Here is a 24,030-nt window from a genome sequence, read left to right as displayed (position 1 = left end):
TTTCCTCTCATTTTATAATATAACAAGGTTCTTTACTGTCGTCTTACATTTCATCTCCTTCAAAATCATCTCAATCTAGTTACTAACCCTTCAGTAGGGCGGACAATGTCTGGTTTCTACATTGAAAACCACAGTAAATTGTTTTAGGAACTCTGTTATAGCACTTTCCATAATTAAAAAAAAAGTAGTTTGAGAGAGCATTTATGTAAATTGGACTTAGTCACGTTCACCAGCCAGCTCCCATTAACACTACAACTTAACTATAGCTTATTACTCCTCAGAGTCATCTGATTGATAAAGATCGAGTTCAAGCGTAACGAGACTTATTATTCTAGGAAAGTTCTTTGAGCCAGCCATCTTTCAGGCCGTGAGCTACATTTGGCCGCCGGATAGTAAGTTGTTCTTTTAAAGCAATGACGTTGGAAATCATTTTACCATATCTTTGAATACTGTAGACAACAATACCTAAGCATAGGCATTATATTTATAAAACAGTCGAGGCCATAGACAGTTCTGTCTAGAACATGACGTCATATAACATGATTTCACGATCCAATTTTTCAAAACTAAGGTTAGCCCCATATCTAAATCCCGCATTGGTGGACTTGCATCCCTCACAGGGGAACTAGCAATACTCCCAGGCGCTTAATTCCAGTTATAAGAGCGAATGTTTGAATCGATCGAGTGAAAATCGAAAAATGTGGCACATGATTGAAAAATTGAAAACCTGCACATTTTGCGCTCAAGTATGTTGAATTCATAAAAATATCAGATTGCTTCCCATCTTCAACGTCTTCGGCAAAGAACATTTGACCTGCCGTTATAAATGATTGAATTGTCCTCTTTCAAGTCCACAATGAAGCTCAAGTCTGCCCAAGCCTTTCTTAAGACTTTTTGGTGTTCGAATACGCAAAGAAAAACAGACGCCCTCCGCCAGCTTAAGGAATGTGTTATAGCAAACTGTTAGAAACAAAAGAGCGTTCCCCGTTGTTTTGAAGAAGAACCTCGCAAAACGAAATATGTATCCCTTCTTTATTAAATTAACTTTCTTTTGCTCTTGCTATCGTCCTAGCAAAACCTTTGGGACTTAAAACGGTTCATGTATATCTTTTTTTATCAGTTTAGATCTAGCACACAAACGAGGCTAACCCCTTGGAGGCAAAAAAACAAAAAATCATGACTCACATAGAAATGAAAAAGAAAGAAAATGTTGCAGTTACTCGTTTCTGATTCACGATGTTGCAATATTTAGATTTATGATTATAAGAGGACTCCATGAGGATTTCTACACATGTCACTGCTGAGATATCTGTGCGGGTTCTTTAATCTTTCCGTGCTTTCCGCCATTATTGAAATAATTTCGTGCGGCCTGCAAGTGACACAATAGAGACGTAACACAATAGAGACGACAGCTCTCTTATGATTGGCTATTAGAAAAACACCCGCGAAAACCACCGTGGCAGGCTCTTCTAAAAATAGAAAGATACGGGACAGGGGTGGCTCAGAGGGTCAGTAGGGAAGATGGAAGCTCCGGGTAATGGGCTCCTGACAGTGCTTGGTTTCATCCTTGACCTCGGGTAGAGATCACAGATACAAGGTTCACATTGGGTGGTGATGTCATCACTCAGGTTTTGCTGGGGACCTAGAAGACCTAGACTGTCTTGTTGCTGTTCATTGTGCAATAGCACTTGCCATCCATTCTTCTAACCGATTCCGGCGAGGGCGCTAGTGGAGTCGCACCCAATAATGGCGTGTGAGGTCGGAAGGGCGCGACACATTTTTCCACCAAGCTCTCGCAATTCATTGTGAACTGGAACATAACGGAGACGGTCTTTCACGCCAGTTTTGAACCAAAATTCAGTGCAGTTAATATCAGAAAGATGGGATATGCTGAGAGCGAGAACATCCGTGTCTGAGGATTGTAAGAGAATACGACATTCTGCATAGTTATCTGCAACATACTTAGCATGCAGCAGCAAAATGTCAAACAAAAGTACACATTAAATCAATTATGATAGAAATATGCTGCACTAATAAAAGGGTATTATGTTTTCAATTGAATTGAGATCGATGTCTCAGGTTCGATTTTATACATGGGCCTGAGGAAGTGTTTATCTCACCTTGTGTCTGCCTCTTTGTGGTATGATTCTAGAACGTCCACGTCTTCGCAGTGACCTCTTCTGACTACCACTGCCCGTCTGCCATTCTCAAATCCTCCTCCAATGACAAGATTCTTCTCAGGGCGCTGCTGTCTTCCTAATATACAAGATGACTCTGATAAAAAGTCACATAGATTTATCTTGTTCTCCGGATTAGGAATATACTTCCCCCGCTGTTTCGGCACAGGAGTAGAAGGTCCGTGGATCTTTACCTCCAACGAAGCGTTCAGAGAAACTCTGCGTGCACGTTCTCCTGCTTTTGTCGACGCATCCCAGTACTGATCGAAGACAATGTGAACTTCTTTGCAGTTGGCGAGTGATGTGGTGATAGCGTTAAAGTATTTCGATGCGAGTTCGCCAAAGATACTACTCCCCGCTGATTTCAGTACTTGAACTAAAGCCATGCCGTCGATGAGATAAATGGTGTATCGTGGGAAAGGTTGGAGTCGTGGGCAAACATTAACCTTGCTTTCGATAAGAGCTGCCAGGGTACTCTTGGTTGTCTTCCTCAAGCTGCCATCTTGATAAGCCAAGGAGAACGGGACAGATGAAAGCTCATAGCATAGAACTTCTTTGAGGTTAATCTGCCTCACATTGGCGGCGATCAAAAGTCGTCCAAACAGCTCTCTATCAGCACCAACAGTGACCACCTTTTCATGCCCGTAGCGAAGTTGACTAACTACTGAGATTCTTGCGTGAAAGGATTAGTCATCAGTTCAGTTGTAAAGCATGAAACAAGCTTCTGAACATCAGCGTCGTCGCGCGCTACCCGTTCTGCGCCAGCCTCTTTGTGTATGTTTACGTAGTCGCGCTCTTGCGTAAACATATTTTTAAGGGCTGTAGTAGCTGACGCACGCTCATGACTGGTGAGGAACCAACGATGTAGCGCACCAAGGTTCTGGGAAATACCAATTATCCCCCCCTCCCCTTTTGACTTGGAGGACATAGGACACTATCCAATTTTGCTCGCACAAGGAAGTTCAGGATACAAGATCGAGTTGAATCCACCCCAGCTCGGAACTGGTTGCTCTTCCTGCGCTTCAATGCCTCTCTTCAATAAACTTGCTGGCTTCATACGAAGGAGAGTCCAAGTGTCGTCTATGTTAGTTGCTTCAGAAAGAACGCTGCCCTCACCCTTGAGCCATTCTTTGTCAACGGCAACAGTATATTGAGTAACTTTAGGTCTTCTTCCATATGCTGAACATTCTTGCAACTCATGTTTACCTTCACCTCTCTTCAGGCTACGACGTCTCTCCGAATGATTTCCAGCTATCGCAGGCGGCGGTTCTGGACCAGAAACCTTTGTCTGATAGACAACCATGGTTGTAACATGGGTAGTATTTTTGCCGTCTATATTTTCCTCTTTTAAATCGTTGTTTTCGGCAGCAAATTGCACAAAAGAGCCCGGAGAGATGTTCGACGGGATGACTGTTCCATAGGTTTCCACTTTTGCCAATACTTCCGTTGCTAGACTGGTATCAACTGCTTGCAACTCATCGTATGACAAACTGTGGCCCATTCGATTCAAAAGGCCACCTAACTGCTTAGATCCAGTCGGGTGACGAACCGCCATTGCAAGTCCTATTTGCTTAGGGAGCATCACGCGGGCTTTTGATGCGCAGTGAATGATATCTTGAGAAATAAAAATAATGTGCCTCTCGTCCTCTACTTTGACATAGGGACACGGTTGGTCAAAGTCGTCAACTCCAGACTCATCGTATGTAATCATCAAACGAACAAGCCAGTACAGACTGGGAGGAATTATCTTTCTTGCTGACTCGAGGGACGTTAAGGGGTCTTAATGTAATGCCAATGCACTTACGTATTTCCTCATTAACCCGCCGAGCTGTAAACGAAGCATTGCTTACTGATCTAGCATTCTGTGAAGCTGAAGCATTTAGCACATCTTGCAGAGATATGAACCTGGAATAATTAACCTCAGGCTTACTCCTGTCGGGATGCTGGTGAAACACGATCTTTTCCCCGAAGTGCTTTTCGAGTCGAAGTTTCAGGTGCTGTTTGCTATAACTTTCGGCCTTGATTCCCTTGTCCTCCAGGAGTTCGCGATATTTCAACAAATGCGATGACATATCGTATGCCTTTTCTTGGTAAATACCCTCACTGTCTTGTCCGAGAAGACTCCAGGCGATGGCATAAATGTAAACACCACTTAGGAAGCTGAACACAGTTCTTTATTACACGCAACCGAGACAGAAAAACAAAATTCTCATTATGTTTCACGCGCATTATCATTGCCAAACACAAGACACAAAACTGCATCTATATGCATTATGTATTATTTCTTAAACAGAATTCAAACAAAATTGCCGCAAGCATACCTCATCGAGCTCAGAGCTGTGCATTCCTCCACAGACTCAGCAACAGTTGTAATGACAGCCATGTGATCTATTTCTACCACGTCGAAGCACATATTTATCAACGCCACGAAAAAGCCGAAGTAAACGAGTGGAAGCCAGTTTTGATAATCGCCAGTACACAAAAGGCACCGATTGAACAAAAGAGGGACTGCGACGGCCATGAGGACTGTTGCTAAAAAATTCCAGGACTTTCGCCTCCCAATTCTCTTTGAAAAGAAAGGTATATCAACGTGATCCCCAAGGTACCCTGAGATTCGAGAAAAAAGGGCGTCCGTAATTTTTCCGATCAGAAACATCAGTCCTGCCTATGAAGCTGATCGTTTCTTGACCTGCATCATCAACAAGCTGTAATGCAGCTCTCTCGATCTGTACTTACTCTAAAATAGGAAGAGAAAAAAGTTGAAGGAAAAAGACAGGAAGCGAGAAACACGTCAGCGGAAGTTTGTTAATTAGAACTGAAAACAAACGTATATCATGAGACGGAAACCCAGACCTGAGTGGCAGGAAATGCGAACAACGAAACTTCTCAAGTAAGAATAATCGAATAAGCTCGATCAAATCCTTTTTATCAACCTTATTCAGTTCTTCCGTAGAATTTTATAAGGTCGATCTGTGAAAGAGATGCAGGATGCCAAGTAGCTTGCAAAACAAGTCTTCTAGAGCATATCAAATATGGTGATGAGTGTTATCTCGAGCTGCCCCCAAGGTCTTACTGCAGCCCCGAAGTCAGACAAAAGAAATGCACTTAGAAAGATCTTGAAAGTTTGGCAATGTCTTGTGCCTGTTAGGAAACACGATTTTATGCTCTATTGCCTCTCCCCCTGGAGGGTTCAGTGACTTATTCACGGTTGATAGTCCTTGTTTCAAAAAGTATGTATAGATCTTGCATGAACACAATAAGTTCAGCAGGGTCCTCAGCAGCTTGAATTTTAATAAAGAGTTGCTTTCCAAATCTTTGACTTTCGTATACAAATTGGTATTAGTAAGCAGTTCCCTGATTGAGTGACTCTCACTAGTTACGCTGCAACCATTTATTGACCTTAAAACGCGACTACAGCTAATTAAGATCACGAAGGTTGTGAATTTGAAAAAAATTTGTCGATGTGCACGAAAATGCGTTACTGAGAGTTCACGTCTAACCTCATCGATCGGCTGAGGTATGTAAATTGATTTTATAACCATCACTTTCTTAATCCAAAGCCTATTACCACGGTTGATAGTTGAGAACGATCCCAAAAACACTGAAATAACATCATTTAGATATTCTTTATTCTCTCGTGAAAGCATCGGTCCAATTATTTTTGAAATTATTAATTTCCCTTCATTTTATAACATAACAAGGGTCTTTACTGTTCTCTTACATTTCGTCTCCTTCAAACTCAGTTCAATCGAGTTATATGCAACAAAACGTTTTTCTTTGGCTGTTCCTGACAAAAAAAATTTAAGAATGAATGAAGACTTTGATTAATTACCTTTTATCAAATTGATAACTGCCAATAAAATCTAAGACAACCGCGTGGGCGTTGTAAAAACTTGCAAATTAATTCATGAAAACGTACATAGTTGGATCGCAACTCAGCCTTCACGATATCTCTTTTGAAGGCCTAGATACTATGTATAAGAGCTTCTCTTATTTGCGGATTTACTAACCCTTTAGGGCGGATAATGTCTGGTTTCTACATTGCAAAACATAGTAAATTGTTTAGGAACTCGGTTGTAGCACTTCCCATGAATTAAAAAAAAAAGTCGATTTCGAAAGCATTTATGTAAATTCGACTCACTCACGCTCACCAGCGAGCTCCCAGAGACACTAAAAGTTAACTATAGCTTATTATTCCTCAGAGTCATCAAATTAATAAAGATCGAGTTCAAGCGTCATCGTGATTTATTATTCTAGGGAAAGTCTTTGAGCCAGCCTTCTCTCAGGCCATGAGCTACATTGGGCCGATAGTATGTTGTTTTTATAAAGCGATGACGTTGGAAATCAGTCTACCATATCTTTAAATGGTCTATGCAACAGTACATATTGGCTATTAAACAAGCTTGAGGTCAAGATGGCTGGAGTTTTGTGGACCGAGACGAAGTCAAGGTACATAAAGATGCGAAAAAAGGACGAGGCTAATATCCAGACATCTTGACCGAACAAGCTTGGTTAAGAAAGGATTTATTAAATTTCAAAAAGATTTTGCTTTAATAAGAATCAAGAGTGACTTTTTTACTGCGAGAGCGTGGAAAGAAGGCCAACTGTGTTTGTAGCACAACAAACTAACGAGAGTCGTTTCTGTTTTCTTTGTTTTGACTACCTTCTGCCACCTTTTGCATTTCCATCGCCAAAATTGTCCAAGAATTACGAACGTAGTTCTAATTCTATTTTCTTCATGCGCATGATCAATGCCGGCAATCCCGAGCGGGCAAGATAGGCCCATCTTCCCCGCTCGGGTAGCTAATCAGAACACAAAGTTCGCTTCATCTTGACCACGGGCGCTGCGAGCGACGTAATAACTACGCATATAACAATTTAGTCCTAAAACAGTCCAGGCCATAGACAGTTCTGTTTATAACATGACGTCATAAAACATCACGATCCAATTTTTCCAAACTAAGGTTAGCCCCATATTTAATTCCCACAATAATAGACTTGCATCTCATACAGGGGGATTAGCAATACTCTGAGTCACTTAATGCCAGTAATAAGCTCTGGAGCCTTTTAGGTAACTCGGTTCCAATGCAGACTAAAGTCTTGTAAATCATGAGTCTTCATCAGCCACTTCTCTCTTTTATCTCCACAGGATATCGAAGCTCGAGCTACCCAATCATCCTTTGTTGTCCAAGTTCCTCGGCGTTCATCTAAAATAAAGAAACGCAAAATATCTGCTTGGAAACAAATCAAATTTCTTCCATCGCGATGGTATACAACCTTGGTCTGAGGACACAAAACTAACTCAAAATGTAACTTTGTTCAAGAATAAATTGCTCAAAAAAACCGATCAAGAGGCCATTGACTTTGGCTCATAAACGTTTTCTCTTTTAGTGGAAGGAATTTCCACTTAGGAATGAGTCGTTTTACGGCCATAGGGCGATTTTCAATTTAGTGTCGAGATTGCTTTGGTTTTGCTTGGCAACGCTCTGTGATTTTTCAAGAAGACTTGTGCCATCCTCTAAATACCATTCAGAGGCAAAACTAAAACCAATCGTGAGTGTCACACTCGCGTCACTGTTTTTTTTTTTTTTTGGCGCTCTTAGCAAATCATGGCGCTAAGTTTTCTTTGTGATCGTCCGTTATGGTTACTCAGGGTTTAGTTTCTTTACACTCAATAGAACATTTCCAATATACCTTCAGCGTCTTTTTCAAAGCGAGTCCTAATGCTCATTCTTTCATATAATACGGTGATATCACGTTGCCGCCATGTTGGATTTGAGATACATCAAAACGAGGCTGGGCGTGCAAAGATAATAAGGTCACGGTGTTTTCTCTGTAAATATGTCTAACTACCACTGCTGTGTAAACTTATGTACGAATGATAAACGCTATGAAAATGGTAAGGATAAATACTTCTTCAACTTCCCTTCCAAGAAAGAAAAGAAAAAAGAGTGGATTATCGCTATAAAACGAGATCCTGGGCCGCTATTCAAGGTAAGTTAGTACAATATAGTCTCAGCGATGACTACTACACACGTGTAGTTGTGATTCCGCTGTTAAACAGAAAAATCGCGAGTTATTCTTTTTTCCTTGGTTTGATTATTATGGAATTAGAAATTGCGATTGATTTTATGTATATTGGGGCTGAAATATGTAGTAATTTCGACAAAAAGTAAAAAACATACCAACCACACGTGGACCGGTCTATTTGTTTATATTATGGCAACTCGCGGGAAAATTTTCTCTGATTGTCTGAAGTTTCTGAGTACTGTTTCTGTTGCTGTGTTAAATACTGTTTATAGATAGTTATTTTTGCTCTTTTTTAGATAAAGAAAAATTCGACACTGGTATGTTCTGATCATTTCAAGCCGGGTGACATTGAATACACGTTGACAGGAAGGGTTCGACTGAAGCAAGGAGCTGTCCCGTCGATTTTTAAATGGACTAAAGAACATGAAGGACGTCCAGATAATAGCCTGCAAAAGTTTAAAAAGCAAAAGATAGAAGTGGAATCACTACCAAGTGCAGCAGGAGATATAACAGAAATGGAACAAGGAATAGCCGATAGAACCGATGCTGCAATGGAGACTGACTCACCTTACAACACAACAAACCCTGAAACAAATGCCGAAGTTAGCACTGAAATAAATGGTGAAGTTAGCACTGAAACTAATGCCGAAATAAACACTGAAGCCGAGTCAGTCACGACTGCATTAAAAGAAGAACTTGCGTCAACACAAAGAAAAGTAAAGGAACTTGAACTTCAGATAGCTACTCTTTTGTTAACTTCTTTTGGTTCTGAAAGAATTACTGGAAGTCCAGAATTGACAAGGTTTTACACTGGCTTTCATTCAAAGGAAAAACTTGATAGTTTTTATCGATGGGTAGAACCGTATGCAACTAAGATGACCAAATGGTCTCAAATACAAAGAGCTAGAGGTAGGCAGAACTTCAATCGTAGAAATAGTTATGGCAGCTTTTCTTTGTCTCTTTATGATCAGCTAATTTTATTCCTGATAAGACTTAGACTTGGCGTAGCTGAAACAGACCTTGCAGTTAGATTTAATATCACTAAACCCACAGTCAGTAGAATTATAATAACATGGGCAAATTTTCTTTATATCCTTCTTGGTCAGTTGCCAATTTGGCCAACAAAAGTTCAAATTCAGAATAGTATGCCAGAGTGTTTTAAGAGTACATACCTCAAAACAAGAGTAATTCTTGATTGTACAGAGATTAAGGTACAGAGACCTAGCTCAAAGGTTCTTAATTCAGAATTTTATTCTTCATATAAATCCCATACTACTTATAAATGTTTAATCGGGATCGCACCCCATGGCCCTGTGACATTTGTCAGTTCTCTTTACCAAGGTAGCATATCTGACAAAGAAATTACCCGAAGCAGTGGTATATTATCATTAATTGAGGAAGGAGATGAGGTCATGGTAGATAAAGGTTTTTTAATTCAGGATTTATTACAATGTAAAAAGGCTACAGTCACAATCCCCCCTTTTCTTTCTAAAACCAAATCAATGCAATTCAGTACAAAGCAAGTTTCTGAGACCCAACAGATTGCACGATTGCGAATTCATGTTGAACGTGCCATAAGAAGAGTTAAAGAGTACCAAATTTTTGACAAAGTCCTTCCCTTATCACTAGCTGGTTCTATTAATCAAATCTGGTGTGTTTGTTGTCTGATGACAAATCTTAGAGGGGCATTATTTTAATGCTTTTAACAATATATAAATGATACAATGCAATATTTAAAATTCATGAACACAATGTTCTGTATATATTATGATGAGACATGTCATCATTTAAAAAAAATGGACTGATTAAGTTTTGTTAAGTTTTGACAAAATGTGGAAGTAAATATTGAAAATAGAAATGATCAAGTTTGCTTTTCATTTCTGCACAAAATTCATTGTCAAACTCAATATGTTCCAGGTGATAATCTTGTTTACAGTAAACATAAAAATCAGCCCATGGGGCCCCACTAAGTAACATCTGACCCATTACTTGGTAATAGTAGGAGTGGGTCTTCTTAAGTCTATAAATCCCATTCACACATTTAAGATAATTTAAGTCAGTTATTGAATCTTTAATGGGACACTTTATTTCAAGTAGTCCCCAAGAGTCTGCTTCACTTGGATCATAAACTCTTCTGTCTGGGGAAGTGGCTAGATATGGGCAGGAGGGGTTTATCACAATACCTGAAGGAAAAACATTGCAGTCTCTAGTGTCAGCATATGCACTTGCAGCTTCTTCTTCTGTATTTATGCCATGAAGCATTGCCTCTGTTTGCTTTGTTTTTCTTAACAGTCTTTCTGCAAGGGACTCAAAGTCTTTTTTTCTGCTGCATACATCTTTAAATTTACTGGAAGAAAGCCGTTTGGCTTTCAGGTCAAACCACTTGCTTGTATCACACTGTTCTCTGGTCTCTGTCTCATACAAATATGACTGGTTGTATGAGACACACAGACCCTCTAATACATTTTGCTCTCCAGCACTTGGCGCAAACAGGTAGAGGCTGTCAATTGTAGGCATACTATAATTGGGGGGTAACTTAGGACCATCAACTTTGACATGAACTTTTGGATTGTTTGTTTTCTTTATCTTTTGCTGATATGATAGTACACTTCCTGTTGCTACATCACCAAATTTGCATGAGGTAAGAGAGAGATCTTCCATTGGTCGTAATATTGAATTAACTTGTGTATCTTCATGCTCTTTAAAATGTTCCCTGAATGTGGATATTATATCTTTGCTTCCAAAACAATCTGGGATGGGATTATACAAGGTTGATCTCACACCATCAATTCTCCTAATTCTCTTCTTTGGCTGCGGCAGTGAAAGTGGAACTTTCACCTGTTGTAGCACCACCTCATCTATTTCTTTGGGTTTGATCCCAACAGTTCTCTGAGGTACATGCCAGGTCTGAGGCAATGAAGTCTTGGACATTGCAGGAGGAACACTCTGCAAATCTAGGAGTTGGTAGTGTGCAATGAGGTACATTAAACCAATCACATGGTTACACAAACCAGCACCTCCTTCACAGTTGCATTTCTGGGAAAGAACTGACTGTTTTTCTCTTGATAATTCAACCTAAACAATATGGTAAAGAAAATTTTAACTTTCATGCAAAAGATAACATAATTCTAAGTATTTTGCTAAAAAGGTTTTTAATATAATAGCATATGAGGTCTGTTTATTAACTCAAGAATATTGAAATACATCGTTAAACATATTCAATCTCAGCTGTTATAGCAAAAAAATACATCTAAATCTCTTAATGGATGTATCAATTATACATCAAACAGTTATGATTTCCATTAATAAATAATTTTCAATTAGTTAAAGGCATGAACGTACCTGCAGTCGCCACGGTTCATCATTTTTTCGTTGTGATCTGTAGCTCCTAGCTCGAACTGTCACTACAAGGTTCTACTTTAACTAGAGGGGAAAAACACTTCAATAAACGCATGATTTTTCGCTTTGATTTCGATCAATATTGAACATAAAGACAGCAACTACAAATGCATTAAAAGAGACATCAAAACTCCGGAGAATCTATCTTTTGATATACAATAATGCCAACAAATAGCCAAAGTAGCGAAGAAAAGAATTGATGATCTTACCTTCGACATCAAAGACATATCCTTCGCAAAAATTACTGTAACCTCGCGTTCTAACTTTCTTTGGGACTTTATCTAGCTTCTGCAGCTACTTTTCTATGAAGGAATTGTCTACTAAAGGAATGTTTTTCAATGATTTGGACCAGGCCGAAAGAGACACATTAGTGGCAGTCGCCATTTTGCAAATTATGCACGCCCAGCCTCCCTTTGATGCATCACCAAACCAAGATGGCGGCAACGTGATATCGGTGTATAATACGTTTTCATTCACATGCAAAACCTTAATCACGTGCGCGCTCTGTTTTGCGATTGTGGGTCTTGACACCCTAACATCTGCATACATCTGTATACATCTGTATACATATTATCTATACATTTTCTATGGTGCTGTTAGTAATAATCTGTTTGACAATGAAGACTGTTTTAGTGATCATTTCCTTCATTCTTGTAACCTCAATGTGTGATTCAAGGGTGTTTGGTAAGGAGAAATAAGCTAAGTTTCTATTAGTGGTTAAAGGGTTAAACACACGAGAGGAACTGTGTTTGTAGCGGGGAGGCTTAAAATAATGCAGGCAAAAAAAGTTTTTCTTGAGCGAGAGAGAACATTATTGATGGTTCCTGAGGGCAAGTTGACTTAATATAATTTAAATTTGTATTTGCTGTTGCTGATGCAATCAGTCAAGTTTTCACCTTTTGAAAATTTCTGTGGAGAAAAGCGAAACAGAACTGTTCATTTTGTCAGTAAAATGTTTTGGTGAGTAAAATGTTTTGGAAGTAATCTTTATTGTTTTAGTGTCATGTCTCAGAAGAAATTAGAAATGAGGATAAAAACCAAAGTTTTGCAGGGAAGTTAAATGTTTCCACAAGGTGATTTTTGCAAAAATTTTCCCCAAATGACCTGAATATTAAAAAAAACGCTGAATCCTCCAGATTCGTGTTACCTTCATGGCTCCTATTATTATATTGCCTTATATTTACAACATGCTGTTATATTTTATATATACTGTAGTTCTTTTTCAATGTTTAAGTCAGGAATTACCAAGGGCTGGAAGAAAAACATTATATCTTCGAGGATTCTAGCAAAGATTTTAACATACTTGTAGGACAAATTTTAAAATTGAGCTACTATTCACAACAGGGAGACAAGATAGAGAAACAGCTTCAATATTCCACATTGTGAAATATAGAATAACTTAAGCAAAGACCTAAGGGAAATAACAGACATTTAATCAAAGAACTGATTTGCGACATGAACTAGGTAAGATGATAATCATTGTACATAGTTATCATTTAGTTATTCTTGTGGGTAGTTTTTACATAGTTTTTATCAATTAATGATATAATCAATTTATTCATTTATTTATTTAATTTTCTTTTTAATATTAATGCTGAAAAGCCCTTTTTAGGGATGTTCAATGAAGTGTATGTATGTATGTATGTATGTATGTATGTATGTATGTATGTATGTAGGTATGTAGGTATGTAGGTATGTATGTAACATCTTGGAAAGATCTTTGTTTTGTTCCAGAGGATATTCCAGGATCCTTGCACAGATCGCGCAGAGATCTTGACAAGGATCCCTGTAAGATCCTTATTAAATTATCAAGAATCTTAGCAAAGATCTTTGAAAGCCTCCTTTTGAGATCTTGGAAGATCGTCATTTTTTCTTTAAAGATCTTGGAATACCCTTAAAAAGATCTTGATAAGATGTTTGTAAGAATCCTCGTAAGATCTTTGAAAGATCCTCATTTTTTCTTCAAATATCTTGAAGGATCATCACAAAGATCTTGAAAAGATCTTGATAAGGATTGCTTTGCGATTGGATTCATGCAATATTGGTTTTCGTGTGCAGTTTCATGCAGAATTCCCTTCTCAGGTGATGAATTTTCCCATAATATTTCCCAGTTGGTTCTTGTGACTTTGAAGCATGGAGCCGAAACATTTTTTTTCAATGGGATCATAAATCCAGGAACTTGTGTGTTATAATGTAGAGCTACAAGTACACTGTGAAAATATTTGGCTGATTAAAATTGTAATGTGGCACAATGATGACCTGCTGTAGTGCAGCATGATAGATCATGAATGTGTTATGCTAAAACGAGAAACTCAGTAGGGTTGAACCTGTATTAAGTGACACTACGTTAAGTGGTCACCCTGTAATAAGCGGTCGGTTGTTAAAGTCCAGAATTTGTCACCCACAAATGACTGTAACTTTTACCTCTAGCTAGTGGATGTGCTCACCTTTGAAGGAGTCCCAATGGCTTGTTTGTATTATCTTTCACTTGTACTGAATGGTCACTTAACGTGGAACCACTCAAATATAACTGAAAATAATATTTCAAGTAAAATTTAATTCATGTTTCTCTCCCAACATCAATGGTAGTATTATTTTCAACCAAGATTTTTGTATATCAAGAGGTCAATTACGGCACAAAAGGGCGCTTTTTTTATAATTTTCTATATTACCCTATTCTGTGGAACCTGTGTTAAGCACTCAGACTTTTGTAAGGGATCAACTTGCCATTCCCCATAGGTGACTACTTAATACAGGTTTGACTCTATTTAGTACAGTTTTCAAAACATTATTTTCAATTTTCAAAACAAACTTTTTTCCCAAAGCGAACAATAGTGTTGTCAGCGTGCTCTCTACTCTCATAAAGCAGGCCACAATAAGCCAACCAGAATCCTTTTTGGAATAGTTCAAGTAATCTGATGGGTTGAACATGACTAATGCTGTCAAAAATGTCAAATGGTCAAAGTTCCCAAGTGACGACCAAAGTTCGCAATCTGCAATAGTTCACATTTAAAAAAACAACGTGTCTTCCTACTAGAATATATGACCAGTCAGCATAGAAACTGACCATCTGTTTCGTACCTAATTCACGGTTATAGAAGGTGTGAGCTGATAAAAATCAATAAAAGCTAACTGTAAACATTGAACTGTAGAACTTATCTCTCGATCACACGCATTTTAACGAAAACTATCACGCACCGGCCATCATACCCTGGTCCTAGAGGTTCTCAGAGGTTCTCTTCTCCCCCAAAAAATAGGATAAATCTCTTCTCCCTTAAAAAACTCGGCGCCAGGCACCGACAACGAGCTGCGAAGCAGCGAGCAGTCGAGAGAACCTCTGGTGGAGACCGTTGAGAACTTCACTTTGGTGCATTAAGCTGTTTTGACAGCTGACCAAATTTATCACTTTTCAACAGCCAATAGGAAGCGTCAGTATCAAATAAAAAAAATTGGAGTCGGGGGGTTTCGTGAATGTGTTGTTAGATATGAAACTACTCTGGAGGGGATGGGAGCGCCAATGTTTTGAAATTATTATCTGTCAAAATACTGTTACACGTGCGACAGTTCTCCACCGTGTATCGACAAAGAAATCAACTTTGACCTTGACACTTCCACGGTGTATTTATGAATAGAACTAATTACACTCCTGTCAAGCGCTTCAGCAATCGACCAAACGATTTTTGCAGAGTCTGTAGAGAAATCCTAAAGATCGCTGGCCGTGCACAGTATAATATTTTCTCCGACAAGAAACAAGAATTTCTCGACATCTTTCGGACTGTGGTTGCTTCAGACGTTCAAGATAGGAAGGATTTACCTTAGGTTTTATGTCAGAAATGCTAGAGAACTATTTTGAAATATTACAAACTCCTAGAACAACTCCAAGAACTTGAAAGACTTGGACTTGACTATAAGGAATCTGTATGGGAAAGCACTGACATACAGCGCGAAAAGAGGTGCCCCAAATACTCCCCGGTTGATAATCATGACATAAACTGAGAATGCAAGGAAAAAAACGTGTATCTTTCCCGTGGCTCCAAAGAGCAAAAGAAAACTTTGTGTGCAAAATAACAATGATATAGTAGATCCTTTTTCAGCTTTGGATGTTGATTATTTCTGTGATTCGAGAGATCGAAAACGTAGTCGTGCACGAACAGAGGTGAGAACATTCGAAGTAAACTCAATGATTTCTGATATATTGTCGACACTCTTGTAACTGGTTTTACCCTGGTACCAGAGGTTCTGTTCTCTCTAAGTTGAGTTGAGTTTTTAATCGAAAAATTACAGCTAAAATGTTACCTGTCAAATTTAAATCGCAGTGACTAAACGTGTATAATATTGGCAATGAAAAAACTGCCAACTGTCCGGTCCCTCGGTACGATATCGCAATACTACACCCTTCCCCACATATTTTTTCACTGGCCAATCACAGGTATTGAAAAATATTAGCCAGTCAGATCGCGACGATCATCAGCTGAACGCACCAAAGTGAGGTTCTCAACGGTCTCCACCAGAGGTTCTCTCGACTGCTCGCTTTGCAGCTAGTTGTCGGCGCTTGGCGCCGATTTTTTTTAGGGAGAAGAGATTTATCCTATTTTTTTAGAGAGAAGAGAACCTCTAGGACCAGGTTACGGCCATCACCGACTATCATCGACTATTATCAACTGTCATATATTTTGGACATGTTCAAATACGACGTGATATTGATGATAGTTTTGCCATTTGAACGAGCGGATGAAAGTTTTTAGGCTACCAGTTTTTATAACAACAGGCGCAAACCGAAATTGCAGCTAGTAAAATATTTTAATTAGTCGTGAAAATTTCACAGAATATATTGTTGTTCATTGTCATCATCTCTCGTAGGTTTAGATAGATAGACGTTTATTAAAAAATACCTTAATAGCAGCTGGAAGCTGAATTGCAAAGGTGTACAAGTTATGTTATAGAACTATACAACAAAATCAAACCTAAAAGGGAATTACTTTACATATACAATTATAATAAATGTTAGTTAAAATGACTTGCGCTTGCTGGAATGAAAGTAACTCTGAACCGATTTGTTTTAAAGGAAACTCTAAATAATCTGCTTCGTCGTAATTCCATAAGTTGATCTCGGTTATCGAAAGGCAGTAAGTGGTATAAACAATCGAAAGGATTGGAGACGATGTTGTTAAAGAATTTTAAGCAAAGGTTCTCTCTCCGATCCCTTAGAGTTTTCAGCCCTGCCATCTGAAGCACTTCTCTAAAATGATTATCATAACCGTATATAATTTTCAAGGCTCTCTTTTAGACACGCTCTAAACTTAAGCTCAAATAATTGGGGAGACTATAATGGTAGACCTGACATCCATAGAGTAAGACAGATTGAATACAAGCAACGTAAAAATTTGCTTATTCTGGTGATGATACCTTAGCTCGCTTTAACTGAGTTAAAAAGTAAAGGCGCTTAGCGGCCTTTTTAATCGTCTCAGTAACGTGAGTGTTCCACTTGAGGTTCTCTTCAAAATTCACACCCTGTAATTTCACGACATTAACGGTACTAACCTTAGAGCCATTAATTTCTATGAGATCGTAGAAAGTGGGGGAGCGCATAAAGGAAACTCTTAGCTCATTACATTTTTTTGAGTGGAGTTGAAACGAGTTGAATATTTGCCAGGTAACTACTTCGTTTATCATAGACTAAGCATTGCTAGGGCCACCCTTGTTTATGATTTCAAACACTGTCGTATCATCTACTTATTTTATACTGGCTGATGGCTATTTTATACTGGCTGATGGTACTTTCAAATCGTTATTCATAACCAAGAATAGCCACGGTCCTAATTTTGTTCCCGGCGGTACTCCTGCTCGGACCGATCCCCACTCTGAGAAACAATCATGTGCAAGTTTGACCTTTCGTCTCCTATCTTTAAGAAAGGCTTTTATCAAATTAGTGATGTAAGGGTTGATGTTGTAGGTCGAGAGTCTCGATAGCAAGTAGAAGTTATGTGTTGTTTCATTTTCGCATGGAACTTGGACATCAAACGATGATTGTTCAGCTTGACCCTCGATATTCTGTGACCCTAAATAGGTGAAATGACAGAAGGTAATGTTATGCGTTGGAAAGGATACAACCACATGTGGCTGTAATAAAATATCGTGCCCTCCATATGAGACAAGGGTATTATTCAACACTCGACAACCCGGCCCTTAAGCTATCAGAGGAGTCAAAAAAAAAAGTTACAATATAAAACTGCATAGCCCCGCTGATTGTGATGTAAGATATCGCCTGAACGTGCAGAAAAAGCTGATATGCAGTTCATTTCGATGATCATATTCTAACTCGAGAATCATGATCTAAAAAAAAAATTGTATTTTTACCTTTACTTTTGAAAGAACTTTTTGATAGTTGAATAAGCCAAACCAACAGGGATCCGACTAGAGTTAGTGTCCCAGGTGTCACCGCAAACGCATGTCGCACGTAGTTGCCAACCGCCATATTTGAACTGGTTTGAATCGATAGAGGGAAATTTAGCAAATGAAAACATAACATTTATAGATGATTAAAAGTATGATGTCGCTACGGTATTTTCATGTGATGCAGAAAGGTGGACTCGACCAGGAAAATTTTCCTTGGTTTGAATCGAGAGAGAAATATTTAGCTAACCACAACATTACATAAGTGATTAATACTGGTAATTGAACTGAGTATAGTGCAATTTGTATGGGTAATCACATGATTCCGAGTGCAGTTTGGAATAAATAAGAACAAGTACATTTTTCAAAGACTAATCAAGTTGTTAGAGCCTGCAGGGTGGTGTAATTTGTAGCCATTGAAAGGTCAAAGTATATGCACGATAAATAAACAGCAATATCAGTTTTACCTTGAAATTAATCGGTTTTAAATAAAAACAAAACATTGAAGTAAAGTGTGCAGCTGATCCCAGTTTTGCTATTAGGAGTCTTTTTTACATTAAAATAATTGAATTCTCAGTTGATCACTTTGGATCACAGGGTACCTTCATCCATTGAAGAAAAGTATGGCAGCTCTTTACAGCACACTGACTACACTTCTGTTGGTATTACGACACATCTTTCGCATAAGCATGGTCTATGAAGTGTTCGATCGGCGGTCAACACTTCCAGAATTAAAACCTCCATATTCTTCATCTTCTACTTCATTTTCTTGGCTCTCTTCACTTGAAGAGTGCTCCGGGTGCAACTGATGGAGAAGATCTGTAACATATTAACTAAAATTTTCTTCAGACGTTACAAATTTCACATCGCCAGAAATCGAGGACATTTTGCTCCCGCATTCATTGGTCAGCGGATTGGAGTCGGATGAAAACAAAGATAGTGGTTAAGACAAGTTCCATATTAAATATGGAGCGATTTAAGTTCTGTGGACCTTCTTTATGGAGAAAAAAGCAAAAAAAATAGCTTTGAACATATCTCTGTATTTTTACGGCAGAGCGACTTATAGCAATTTGCTGTCTGATGTAATGCAAGGGACAATCTGTACAAAGCTTCAATGTCCATTCAAACTGCCTTTATTTGTAATCGTCTACGGATGTCAGACATTTTGGAAATTGTAGTTTAAACCACTTGCATTAAATAATGGGAAGATCTAGGCAAATCTTACTTGAAAAGGGCTTTTTCTCCCAGTTGAAAACACAGTTCAACGAACGTACTATACAGATCTCTTTGATCTGCTTCCTAATTTTCGCGCGAGAAAATAAATTTGTTCAAGGCTCTATTTTAGTATGAGAGGGTTTGGATTGAGTTTATTTCCCGTCAAACATTGTTTAATAAGAAAAACAAATATGGCGACAGTTTAAAGGTTTCGAAGAGGGTTTTTGTTTTAACGCTTTCCTTTCTGGTGCGTTCTCAAGGATGGTCTCAGATCACAGACTCCACAGAGCAAAAATAGCAATTTTCAAGCTCTTTTGAAAGTATCTTATTGTCAAGAAATGTTTCTTTTTATGGACGATTTGCTTACTTCGAACTTCCCTTTATCTAATGCGAGTCGGAGCTAGTTGACTTCTTGGAGGGTTGCTCCTCAAATCGACGATCCTTTGCCATGGATGACGCTATATTTGAAACCGACTAGAGGTAATGGCTAGCCTCGAATATCGAACATTGCTGACATTGCTGGAAGTAAGTGAACAAACAGCTTTTGGATTATTTTTATGCTAGAAGTACAGCTTAATCTCTTCTGAACTCGTTTCGAGTCGGAGCTAGGGAATACTCTGACTCGTATTTGTTGTATTCTAGATTTTTGTGGAAATCCCATACATTTCCTTACACGATTTCGCCGCCATTAACTCCTCAATACGCACGTGCGTCCGGCATTTTGACCCAAATTTCTGGCAAGGACGGACAAAACAAAGAACCACTTCTGGTTCATATCAAACTGAATCACACCAGTTCAGTGTTCTATCGCCCTTCAGAGCTACTTGGAAAATTGTCATAACGCTACTTGCAGACTGCATCTAAGCCAAAAAATACTTTGTAACGCAATGAGGTCGCGGCTCTAAAACCTCACCGAAGCAACACAACAATAGTCATCATGAATAAGACAGAAAAAACAAGAGAATTACAGCAATGGAATTACAGCAATGGCGGTCGGACGGGTTAATTTGACGTCCTTTATAGTTCTGTGTTTATGCCAAATAATTCTTCGCCAGGACGACATTGAGGACTCCAGAATATCTTTGGCTTCCTATCGTGTTTCGTTGGCAGAACGTTTTAACCGTCCTTCTGGTCGATATGGTAAATCTAAACTCGTCCGGTCAACAAGCAATGCGTGTTCCGAAACTAATGTCAAGGTTACCAAGTTACTGCACCTTATCCCGATTGGCCTAGTTGCAGAGTGGGGCCTGCTATGTGTATGTGGCGATATTTCGGTTAATCCTGGCCCTTTCAACCTATATGCCTCGCAATGCCGGAATGGTTTATCGCTCTGTCACTGGAACATTCAAAGGCTTACGGATCCAAAATTTGAAGAGATCTCTAAATCGCTTACTGGCGAAGCTCGACCTGACTGCAAGCTTGACATCTTGATCCTAACGGAGTCCTTTTGTGATAGTAAAGTGCCGGACTCGTACTATTGTATTCCCGCTTATAAGCTATATAGGAAAGACCGACAAGGAAAGCTTTGGGGTGGAATCGTCGCTTATGTAAATGAGAATCTATGCGTTCGACGCCGTTTAGACCTTGAGACTAACGACATTGAAGCCTTGTGGCTTGAAGTTTATCCACATAAATCAAAACGATCTTTATTGATCTCTGGGATCTATCGTCCTCCATCGGCGAAACGAGAATATAACATCAATTTCGGGAAAAACACCGAAAAAGCCTATTTGACAAACGCGGAGTTGATTGTGATGGGAGACCTGAATTATGACTTTTTAAATTCGACGCGTTTTTACAAACAAGAACTAAATTAAGTCCTTAGGGATTTGAGCCTAAACCAGATGGTAAACGTAGTCACCAGACCTGCTTCTGGCGCGTGCTTGGATCATATTTACGTAAGTCATTCTGAGAGGATATATGATGTCTCTGTAGCTAATGTCGGTTTGTCTGATCATTTGCCAGTTTTTGCATTGAGGCCTTATAATCAGTGGCAGGAGCAAGGCCCTTGAGGTAAAAAGAAACATCTTTCATTCAGATATAGGAATCTCAAGAATATTGACAAAGACAATTTTATAAAAGACCTTAATGAGGCCCCGTGGGACGCAGCCTTTGTCTTCGAAGAAACCGACGACATTATAGACACCTGATACGATATTTTCAATGGCACCTTGGAAAAGCACACACCAGCTAAAACAAAAAGAATCAAGGGAATTAGTCAGCCTAAATGGTTTACTGGCGATCTAAATGTCGAGATCAAGAAGAGAGATTGTCTCCTTAGAAAGGCTTGAAACTCAAGAAATCCGGGGGACTGGATGCTTTTTAGAGAAGCGAAAAATAAAGTTACCAAGTTCCTAAGAAATACTAAGAAAGCCTTCTTCAAGTCTCAAGTTGAGGAAAATCGGAATTGTCCAAAGAAACTATGGTCATTGATTAGAGATCTCATAAGAGATTCGCAAGGAAAGGATTGTCATGTTGGAGAGCTTGATGAAGACGGGGAAATTGTCACTGAAGACATTCATATTGCCGAACTGTTTAACTCAACATTTGTAAATCAGGCCACAAAAATATTGGATTCCGCTGATTCATGTTTACCAACTGAAACTGTGTCTTCCATTTTAAAGGAAACTAAGGAAATCGAATACGCATTTGAACTTCCATTTATCTCCCCTGTGAAGGTTTTGAAAATGCTGCAGGAAATGCCTTCTAGCAAAGCGACAGGAGATGATAGTCTTGGCATTCGAGTGCTAAAAATTGCTGCGCCAGGTATTGCCAGCTCGGTTACGAGCCTTATCAACTATTGTATTTCCACTCACAGTTTTCCGTCAATATGGAAAATGGCAAAAGTTACACCAATTTTTAAAAATCAAGGCTCTAAGACTGATAAACAAAATTATCGTCCAATCTCGGTACTTCCCACTTTGTCAAAGATCTATGAGAGGCATATATATGATTCATTGTACGCGCACCTGTCTAGAAACGGCCTTCTGTATGGATCACAGTCAGGTTCCGAAAGCATCATTCAACTGAAACTGCCCTTATTCGACTCTTGGATCAGATCCTCTTTGATATTGAGTGTAATAATGTAACTGGCCTTGTGTGTATTGATTATAGTAAAGCTTTTGACCTGATAAATCATGATATTCTCCTTGCTAAACTGAAGATCTATGGTGTCGATGATGGAAATCTACAATTGTTTCGGAGCTACTTGGCTGACCGTCCACAATATGTTAATATAAATGGGTGCACCTCATCCCCACTAGGTATCACCCATGGTTATTCACAAGGAAGTATTTTGGGCCCCTTGCTGTTCCTGACTTTCATCAATGACCTACCACAAGTGATCTCCAACTCTACTGTGGATGTTTATACCGATGATACTACCTTTTCCTCAAGTGCTCATTGTACTCTGGGGACAACGGCAGTTGAAGCAAAACTTCAGGAGGACATTGACAGTCTTTGCGCATGGTCTACTCAAAATCGCATGGTCTTAAATGCCGGGAAAACCAAATCTATTCTGGTAACTGGTAAGCGTCTCAAGTCACGTGTAGCTGACCCTTGTTTGAAGTTGCAAGCAAATGGAACAGCTATCGAGCAAGTTATACATCAGAAACTGCTTGGGGTTACAATTGATCAAGAACTAACTTTTAACGAACATGTAGATAAACTTTAGAAGAAGCTTAGCAAAATAATTGGCCTACTGAAAAAGTTGTGTACTTATTTACCCATTGAGGAAAGATTACTCTTCTATAATGCCCTTATTAAGCCGGTCATGATGTATGGTAGTATAGTTTGGACCTATTGTTCTAAGGAAGATCTCATAAGAGTGTTTCGGTTGCAGAAACGTGCAGCGCGTGTAATATTAGGTACAGGTATCAGATCAAGAACTGTGGAAAATTTTAAGAAACTAAATTGGATCCCATTCTATGATAAAGTCAAGATAAGAAAGTGCGTGTTAATCTATAAGGCACTGCATGGGGAATCCCCTACGTATATTGAAAGTACTTTAACTACAAATCCCTCCCTGCATGGTAGAGAGACCAGGCATGGCCAGTATAACCTAATCTGTCCCAAGTATTGAAATACTACTGAGGCAGGAAGGTCTTTCCAAGTTAGTAGTATTAAGTTATGGAATAGTCTTCCAAATGAGCTTAGGAAACAACATAGCGTCTTCTCTTTTAGGAGTGATTTGATGAATTATTTTATAAATTCTTATAGAGACATTGATTCTTTTGAAGCTGTATTATAATCTAGTTTTATTGTATTTATATAATCTTTGTATTTTATATAATCTATGTATTTGTATAATCTTTGAATAGTTACATTGTTCGATTAGTTAGTTCTATTTTTAATCTCTATGGCTTAGAATGTATTACTTACTAACTTTAGTTTTGAGGGCCACTGGTTTATCAGCGCAAGCTGTTATGTGTATACCCTCTTTAAATAAAGTCGATTATTATTATTATTATTATTATTATTATTATTATTATTATTATTATTATTAAGAGAGGCCAAAGTGCAACTCAACAACAGAGTTCACTTCAAACCTCTCAAAGCACCGATAGTAAAAAACACGAAGGAAAGGGTTAATGAGATCATTGACCAAATGCATCGGGGAAAACACATTGATGGCTTAGAAATGGCCGCTTTCACAAACTCCCAACATCCGCCTTCGGATACACAATTAGCCATTGCCGAAAACTATTTTTACTAATCACCCGATCATTTCTTGCAAAAAAGGAAAATCCCTTACGACAAGAAAAAAATTACAGTTCGAAGGCGATAAAGTGATGCGACCACAAAAGCCACATGGGTA

At 38.7% G+C, this 24,030-nt stretch overlaps 3 protein-coding genes and 1 pseudogene across 4 annotated transcripts; 1 reads left to right on the top strand and 3 right to left on the bottom strand.

The window, feature by feature from the left end:
• Positions 1 to 1,018: 1,018 nt before the first annotated feature.
• LOC148732345 (uncharacterized) lies at positions 1,019 to 2,563 on the bottom strand. The gene is made up of 2 exons (XM_088758131.1): positions 2,121 to 2,563; positions 1,019 to 1,912 (listed from the first exon to the last, which is right to left on the bottom strand). The coding sequence occupies exons 1-2, from the start codon at positions 2,561 to 2,563 to the stop codon at positions 1,873 to 1,875; spliced, it is 483 nt and encodes a 160-aa protein (XP_088614257.1). The 3' UTR covers positions 1,019 to 1,872.
• LOC148732344 (uncharacterized) lies at positions 1,019 to 5,283 on the bottom strand (annotated as a pseudogene). Its single transcript, XR_016000446.1, has 2 exons — positions 4,499 to 5,283; positions 1,019 to 4,349 (listed from the first exon to the last, which is right to left on the bottom strand). The product of XR_016000446.1 is annotated as an uncharacterized LOC148732344 (transcript).
• Positions 5,284 to 7,906: 2,623 nt separating this feature from the next.
• On the top strand, positions 7,907 to 10,084 carry LOC111324402 (uncharacterized). Its single transcript, XM_088758129.1, has 2 exons — positions 7,907 to 8,171; positions 8,504 to 10,084. Exons 1-2 carry the CDS (start codon positions 8,019 to 8,021, stop codon positions 9,902 to 9,904), a joined length of 1,554 nt encoding a protein of 517 aa, XP_088614255.1. The 5' UTR covers positions 7,907 to 8,018; the 3' UTR covers positions 9,905 to 10,084.
• LOC148732343 (uncharacterized) lies at positions 9,623 to 11,904 on the bottom strand. Its single transcript, XM_088758130.1, has 2 exons — positions 11,550 to 11,904; positions 9,623 to 11,282 (listed from the first exon to the last, which is right to left on the bottom strand). The coding sequence occupies exon 2, from the start codon at positions 11,190 to 11,192 to the stop codon at positions 10,023 to 10,025; it is 1,170 nt and encodes a 389-aa protein (XP_088614256.1). The 5' UTR covers positions 11,193 to 11,282; positions 11,550 to 11,904; the 3' UTR covers positions 9,623 to 10,022.
• Between the last annotated feature and the right edge of the window lie 12,126 nt (positions 11,905 to 24,030).

The sequence above is a fragment of the Stylophora pistillata genome, chromosome 4 (assembly GCF_964205215.1).
Source record: "Stylophora pistillata chromosome 4, jaStyPist1.2, whole genome shotgun sequence".
NCBI classification, from domain to species: Eukaryota; Metazoa; Cnidaria; class Anthozoa; order Scleractinia; family Pocilloporidae; genus Stylophora; species Stylophora pistillata.
Note: the sequence above shows the minus strand (reverse complement) of the source record. Positions and strands in the feature narration are given on the sequence as shown.